The sequence below is a fragment of the Zalophus californianus genome, chromosome X (assembly GCF_009762305.2).
Source record: "Zalophus californianus isolate mZalCal1 chromosome X, mZalCal1.pri.v2, whole genome shotgun sequence".
In the NCBI taxonomy this organism is placed as follows: Eukaryota; Metazoa; Chordata; class Mammalia; order Carnivora; family Otariidae; genus Zalophus; species Zalophus californianus.
Genome location: NC_045612.1, coordinates 117,230,017 through 117,237,904, shown reverse-complemented (window position 1 = coordinate 117,237,904; position 7,888 = coordinate 117,230,017). Strand labels below are relative to the sequence as shown.

The window sequence follows — 7,888 nt, the reverse complement described above, 5'->3', positions numbered from 1 at the left end:
TGGGGCAGGTAGGGCACAGGGACAGTGTCCCAGCATGTCAGAGCCCGATAAAGGAGCTGCTTGGGCTCTGGATTGGTTGATTTCCTTATGAAGGGCACTCTCTCAGTTGTTTGTTCTCTCTTCGAATTAGCTCACCCTGGGAGGGGCAACCCCCCTAGTGTTGGGAAGCCTCAGATGTCAAAGCATCAAACACAGAAACTGGAATACATGGTTATTAACACTGAGGCTCCAGGAATGAGCCCCTGAGGACGTGGGTGTGCGCTGAGAGCTGGGCCTTACCCACTCCGTCTGGCTGGGACAGCTTTAGCCATCAGTGTCCCTGGAGGCCAAGCAGCAGGGAGGCTGGGGGTGGGGGGGGAGGTGGGAGGCTAACAGAGCAGGGGCACCTTTTCCTGCACACAATGGGCTTCAGCCTGTCCGCAAACCACCTGCCTGTTTGTTTTGTATGTGCTTTCATTCAGTGATGTTTATAACATCCTGAATTCTCAGTTTAAGTGCAGTTTCAGTACTGTAGATTGTTTTTAGGTAATCACCAATTGTCTGATAGGAATTCACATTCTGTAACAATATTAGCATAAGATCTTATTTTAAAAAATATTTTCTCATTTATTGTTCTTTAGCTACACATCATGAAGAGCTACAGAAATTGGTGGACACTGTGCCGTCAATTAAGCATAAGGTAATTTTTTTCCCTACGTCACTTGAAATACATGTTATGTTTAATCTCAGAGTAGAGACAGAAGGCACGTTGCGAGTTGTCGTGAAAGAGCACTTGCCACTTAATATGCGTGTGTTGAGAGCCCCCAGCCCTGGGACACCTTACAGGGGCGGAAGTGGTTCTGTGGGCGCACGCTGACCGCTTTGGTTTTGCTGCCCTGCCCTAGCACTGGGGGACTCGGGAACCCAGTGCTTTCCCCTCCTCTGCTCCTTCTGAGTCCCTGTGGAAACACCCAGAGCAGCCCTGTTGACTCGACCTCCCATCCCACGGGCAGGGAGCAGAGAAGCGTTTGACAGAAACGTGGCTTGGCTGGCTGTAAAGAACAATGACCCAGGGTGCCTGGGTGGCTCAGTCGTTAAGCATCTGCCTTCGGCTCAGGTCATGATCCCAGGGTCCTGGGATCGAGCCCCACATCGGGCTCCCCGGTCCGCAGGAAGCCTGCTTCTCCCCCTCCCACTCTCCCTGCTTGTGTTCCCTCTCTCGCTGTGTCTCTGTCAAATAAACAAAATCTTTAAAACAAACAAACAAACAAAAAAAAAACAATGACCTGTATCCTTCAGAATGGATACCTTTGTCCAGGCCCCAGGACTAACTGTTCATGATTCAGAATCCCGAAGGGGCTGTTCCCTGGAGGTCCGCATCTTCTCTCTCTCTCCCCACCCCTCCCTGTTTATCTCCCTCTTTTCCCTTCCCTCTCTTCTGTCTCCCCTTTTTGTCCAGGAGCCTGGCTCCCCCAAATTTGCATTGTGTTTTCAGAAAGGAGAATTCTGTTGGTTTCTCTTGAAAAAAGGAAATCTCCTTGTTCGTGCACCAGCTACTGCCTGATGCCTCCCAAAGAGTTCAGAGGGGACTACCTGCAGTAAACTTACAGAATGGAGGGAGGAAGTGGTTTGTGCCATGTTCCCGTGGAGGACTATCAGAACTACACTGTTGCCAATTATATCTCAGTTTAAAAAAAAAAAAAATCAGTTATGTCTCAATTTTAATAAAGAGAACCTTGCATAGTTAATCATATATAGAAACAAAGCATGGGCTTGACTCTGTCCTAAGGCACCCGGAGTTACCTGCAATTCCTCTAGACCAATGCTAGTCCCCAGCGCCCCCAAGAATCAATGCCTTGTCATCTAATTCCTGAGTGGTTTTCAGCACCGAATGATAGTTTGGGTGACCTCTTCTCTTGGCCAGGACACCCTTGTGGAATTTGGGTCGTTTGATCCTTCCTGCCTGATGCCTGCCTGCCCAGATTACTGGACCTACTCGGGATCCCTGACTACCCCGCCACTCTCCGAGTCCGTCACCTGGATCATTAAGAAGCAGCCCATAGAGGTTGATCATGATCAGGTATGTTCTTTCCACATTTCTGTCTGAGGAAATCCTAGCCTCCCCATTTAAAACAAAGCTAAGCTCCAACTTTGGCATCAGTTTTTAACATCTCATAATGCTTACGCATTTTTATTAAGATGTGCTAACATCTTATCTCAGTTTGGACATGAATTTGGAGATATGTCAAGTTAACCAGAGACAGGAGTTAAAACATAGAAGAACATAAGCTGTTAGCTTTCATTTTTGACAGTAACATGTTATTTTACTTTATATCCTTTGTGTAGAATCACTATAAAAATTAAGATCTTTAAATGGAAAAAAATGAAGGCTGGAAGTGGATGTGTTCAAACTGGTTTGATACTTATTTATTACTGAAGTACAGTTGACACACAATGTTATATTAGTTTCAGGTGTACAGCATGGTGATTTGACAACTGCATATGTTCTGCTGTGCTCACCCCAAGTGTAGCTCCCATCTGTTACCATACAAGTCTATTACAATCCCATTGACTCTTTTTCCCTGTGCTTTTTACCTTTCATCCCCGTGACTTACTAATTTCAGCACTGGAAGCCTGTACCTCCCACTCTCCTTCATCCATTTTTCTCATCCCCCCCCCATTCCCCTCCCCTTTGGCAACTATCATACAGAGTTTGCTCTCTGTATATGCAAAAGTCCTTAATTTTCTTAGGAGAAACTTACTGTGGAATTTCAAAGGAAAGACAGAACCCAACAATGTCTGTACAGAAATTTTATTCTAAGTCAGAAGTTTTGACTTGGTATTTGTTTTTCAATTAGAAACGAAAGTTTAAGTGGTGGTTACTATGTCAACACACAAAATGTTGTTTAATTCATAAATGAACTAAACTAATAATAATGGCTTTTACTTGTTTAGGAATTTTATTGATTAAAAAATTTTTACAAGAACAAAAGCTTTTAAGTTCTTTTTTATGAAGCCAAGATAACAGTGAAAGCAAAACCCACCAAAGATTGGACACCCCCCCAAAGTAAACACTAAGTCCCAAAAGTAGTATCTCTCAAGAATATTTAGAAAATATTCCACCCCCTAAAAAGTAAACACTAAGCCCCAAAAGTAATATCTCTCAAGAATATTTAGAAAAAAGGAAAGCTGGGGCACGTGGGTGGCTCAGTCGGTTAAGCGTCTGCCTTCGGCTCAAGTCATGATCTCAGGGTCCTGGGATCGAGCCCCGCATCGGGCTCCCTGCTCCGCGGGAAGCCTGCTTCTCCCTCTCCCACTCCCCCTGCTTGTGTTCCTGTTCTCACTAACTCTGTCAAATAAATAAATAAAAATCTTTAAAAAGAAAAAAGGAAAGCTAAATAAAATACTAGAATCTACCAGTACATCACATAGGATTTTTTCTAGTAGGATTTGTCCATGTAGAATTTTTGTTAGTAATGTAAGGATCATTCAATATTAGGAATGATATAGTTACGATTAATAGGCTTCATCCCATCAGGGGATGGAAAGGGAAAACTAATATTTTCATTTTCATAAATTCCTAAAATATATTTCACAAAATTCATAATATATTTTTTAAAGCCACCCAGGCACCCCATTTTTGTAAAATTTTTTAATAGAATTAAATGAGAATTCCCTGAGTTGATAAAGTAGACTGACCAATCTCGGCTCAGGAGTAAAGAGTATGACTAAAATGGAAAGGATATCTAGTAACTGCACTATAATTAGCATATTAAATTTTAAATTGACTAAATTCTGGTAGCAGTCAATAAAGTTAGACAAAAAAAGATAAATGAGAGAGACATTAGTGGAGTACCATACTGATTTATAGACATGAATTCTTTTGACATGTAAATCACAGGATAGAACGGAAGAGAGAACCCTACAATGGAAACTAATAAACTAAAATACCTTGGAATGAACTTAAAATGTTAAAAAGGAAACTGTCAGATGTTCCTAAGGGACACAAAACACTATTTGAAATAAAATTCATACCATGGTATTGAATAGAAAGGTATCCTAAAGACCCCTTTGATGTCAATTTTTAGGTTGTAATTTTCCATGAGTTGTTTATTTTCCCTAAATTTTATCTGGTCCCAATAAATAAATCAATAGTTACATTGTGGAGGGCTGTCCTGTGTATTGTAGGATGTTTAGCAGCATCCCTGGCCTCTACCCACTGGATGTCAGTAGCCCCCCAGCAAGTGACAACCAAAACTGTGCCCATACAGTCTCTGATGTCTGGTGCAAGCTCACCCCTGCTCAAGCACCAACTAATGTGTGCTAATCTCTAATATCCGCTAACACATGAAATCCTTTACCACCTAGTGTGTGAAAAGAAACATTGTCAATGGGAAAACGGCTTTTAATTAATCAACACATTGGTTTACTAGTAAAAGCATAGGGGTGATCTACTTATTACTGCCTATAGCTCACCAGCAGAAGACTGTTCTGGAGGATTCTTTACCTACAAACCAGAATGACACCCACTCGTTATGCTGCAGATGTGAGAAATTCTGTAGACATTTGAAAGAAAAAGACATTATAAGAAATCAGTACACGGTGGCATGAGACCGTCCAATCTCATGCTGTGATCACCTGAAGACATACGTTAGGTATGTATGAAGAGTTATTTCTACCATGAAAAATGTCTTTAAGAACTTTCTATCATAGGAACTTCCTTTTAAAAATCATCTACCTGGAGATCATTCCTTAATGAATTGGCCAAAAAAAAAATTTAGCAGTGAGTAGTGAATGTTGGGGGTCTCATTGCCCTGCACCCACCAGTTAACCACACCCCCTCATCCTGAAACACTCTGACTTCAGAAGACTTCTGATGCTCATAGTGATCTGAAGAGGCACCTGCACCCCAATGTTTATAGGAGCAATGTCCACAATAGCCAAAATACGGAAAGAACCCGGGTGTCCAACAGATGAATGGATAAGGAAGACGTGGTGTGTATGGGGGGGGGGGGTGTATAAAATGGAATATTACTCAGCCGTCAAAAAGAATGAAATCTTACCACTTGACAAGGATGTGGATGGAACTAGAGGCTATTATGCTAAGAAAAATACGTCAATCAGAGAAAGACAATTACGATTTCACAAATGTGGAATTTAAGGAACAAAACAGGATCATAGGGGAAGGGAAGGAAAAATAAAATAAGACAACATCAGAGAGGGAGACAAACACTGAGAGACTTTTAACTTATAGGAAACAAACAAGGGGCGCCTGGGTGGCTCAGTCGTTAAGCGTCTGCCTTCGGCTTGGGTCATGATCCCAGGGTCCTGGGATCGAGCCCCGCATTGGGCTCTCTGCTCGGCAGGAAGCCTGCTTTTCCCTCTCCCGCTCTCCCTGCTTGTGTTCCCTCTCTCGCTGCGTCTCTCTCTGTCAAATAAAATCTTTTTAAGAAAAAAGAAGGTTGCTGGAGGGGAGGTTGGTGGGGGGATGGGCTAACTGGGTGATGGGCATAAGGTGTAATGAACACTGGGTGTTATGTGCAACTGATGAATCACTAAACTCTACCTCTGAAACTAATAAAAAAAGAAAACTTCTGGTGCTTCTTCATTAAGTTATATTAAGTATCCTCACCGTTGAGCTGTCCACCTCTCAGATCTGGATGGAATCTGCAGCCTGCTCTTGGACTCAACATTGGCTTCTACTTTCTCTCTCTCATCCCATCACTGGGGACAGCCCAATAGGTGCATTTCTGCATGGGCTTTTGAGGGAAATTTTCACCAAGAGATTGATTCAAAGAAATTAAATGTTAAACCTAAACACTATAATCAGTTACCCAGCAGCCTTTAAACAGTGTTTTGGAAGTCAGATGTTATCAACTGTTGTAAATGCAAAACATGACTCACTCTACTCCGACATTACCAGCAGAAACGAAAAACAGAAATAGCATTTGCGTTCACAAAAAACACATTCTAGGAATGGAAGGAGACTGAAAATTATAGGAGAGTCCACATAACTCAACGTTGTCAGGGCTAAAACAGAAATCATGAATGGCATTCACCATTTTCTTAAGAGCACAATTGCAAAAAGTGACATTAGCAACCATTATGGAAGATGGAAGCACACATCCCCTTCACTAATAAACGTAGATTCCTCTTCCTTTTAAAGAGCATTCAAGTGCATTATGTTCATTTTTACAATAATGAAGGAGAGTGTCATTCCGTCGGTTTTCTGTAATTTTCAGGACCTGATCGAAATGCCTACATTTTCTCCCTTTCAGTGTCAGGTACAAAAGCCGAAGCCCTCGTGGCCCCCCTGCCTAGAAGCCAAGCGTCTGGGACCTGCAGTGGGAGCTGGAGGTTCCCCTGTCCTCAGCGGCGGGCACCCGGGGCAGTCGCTGTGTCCGCGGGGCCCTGGCCTGGCTCGTGCCGGACCCGTGTCCAGAGCGTTCCCCACGTGAGACTCCATGTGCCGCCCTCGCGCCCTGATACCAACAGTCGCTCTTAGACCTGCGAGTTCCCCGTCTGCCGACACTTGGGGCACTTGTGAAGGCCGGATTTCCCCGTCAAAGGCCCCAACCCCGCTGCACCGCGAACATGGGCAGCTACCTGGGCAGAGCCAAGGCCACGCTGCCACGCCCCTCTTGGAGGCGCCAGTCCCTGCGGCCCAGGCCAGCCCACCGCCCCCTGGGCCTGGTTCAGAGCCAAGTCATCTCCATTCACGGGGAGCGCTGGATCGGGAGCCGGCCCCGCCCCACCTGGACCACCCCAGAGTCCAGAGGGCGATAGTCCCCAAGGCCTGGAGGCGCTTTCACAGCAAGTCACCCCTCCACACCTTCCTGGGGTTGGATTTCTCTAGCAACCGCAAGAGTTTCATGAAGCAGTGGCTTTGGAAAGCCCAGAACCTCCTAAGCATCTGCAACATGGTGACCATCAAAATCACTCCTCCTGAGCGCAGTGGGAGCTTCAACAGGGGTCCACCCATCCCGGAGCAGCTGGACTGCTGTGCCAAGGAGACCCGGCTGAGGGCTCGGAGCCCATGCAGGAAAAGAAAGAGGATCCACAGACCTCTCCAGTTTGAAGCCACCCCCACGAAGAGAAGGAGGCCGAGCCCAGGGGCCAGGCCATCTGCCTTCAAGCCTGTGTGGAAAGATGGAGTGGTCCCTTCCTTTGTGCCCAGGCCGGGGCCTCTGAGAAGGGGCCTCTGCTCCTGGCATCCTGGTGACGGAGCGGACGCCCACCCCGGGCCTGACCTGCTGCCAGACCACCGCAGAGTCCCAGGCCTCGACTGAAGAGCTGATGATCAGCACTCCCCAGGGCCTGGGCCCTCCTGCAGCCTGGGGTCCCCCTTGACTCCTCAGCCAGAGCCCTACCCCCACCACTTCCTGAGACTCAAAGCCACAGTTCTTTTACCCTGCTGACCCCTGCTTGACCCCTGCATGAGTGACTGACCCCACCAGTCAGCCCTCACCACCCCAGCATGCAGCCCCTCCAAGCACCCAGACCCACCTCCCCTCACCCTGCAGAGTCCACACTGAAGAAGCACCGTTGCTTTCAAAACCTCTGCCTTCCTCCTGCCCACCCACTCCTCCTGCCTTTTCCCTGGAAACACTCTGAGCAGGAAGGCATGCTTCTCCCCTATATTCCCAGTTTCTAGAGTGAAAACTGGTGTTCTTATTTTTAAAATAATAACGAACAACCTCATTGTCATACAGAGTGTCTTTGTCTTTCTTGCAAAGGTACATATATTAGGATTTTGTCTACACCATGAATTCTCTACCCTGGCACGGTAAACATGTGGGACCAGATAATTCTTTTGTTGTTCGTTGGGTGCTGTCCTCTGCATTGTAGGGTTTTAGCAGAATCCCTGGCCTCTATCCTCTAGGGGCCAGCAGCATACCCGCATTGCGAA

The 7,888-nt window shown here is 45.8% G+C and overlaps 1 protein-coding gene across 2 annotated transcripts; it reads left to right on the top strand.

The window, feature by feature from the left end:
* The first annotated feature begins 399 nt into the window (after positions 1-399).
* On the top strand, positions 400-7,673 carry LOC118356480 (POM121-like protein 2). Of its 2 annotated transcripts, XM_035725345.1 has the most exons (3): positions 400-679; positions 1,904-2,059; positions 6,258-7,673. In XM_035725345.1, exon 3 carries the CDS (start codon positions 6,444-6,446, stop codon positions 7,266-7,268), a length of 825 nt encoding a protein of 274 aa, XP_035581238.1. In that variant the 5' UTR covers positions 400-679; positions 1,904-2,059; positions 6,258-6,443; the 3' UTR covers positions 7,269-7,673. The 2 variants fall into 2 exon arrangements, with proteins under 2 accessions (XP_035581238.1, XP_035581239.1); XM_035725346.1 differs by lacking the exons at positions 400-679; positions 1,904-2,059 and adding an exon at positions 4,131-4,634.
* The last annotated feature ends 215 nt before the right edge of the window (positions 7,674-7,888 follow it).

Coding starts and splice junctions, on each gene's coding strand:
- LOC118356480 (XM_035725345.1), top strand. CDS start 6,444: ATGTGCCGCCCTCGCGCCCTGATACCAACAGTCGCTCTTAGACCTGCG.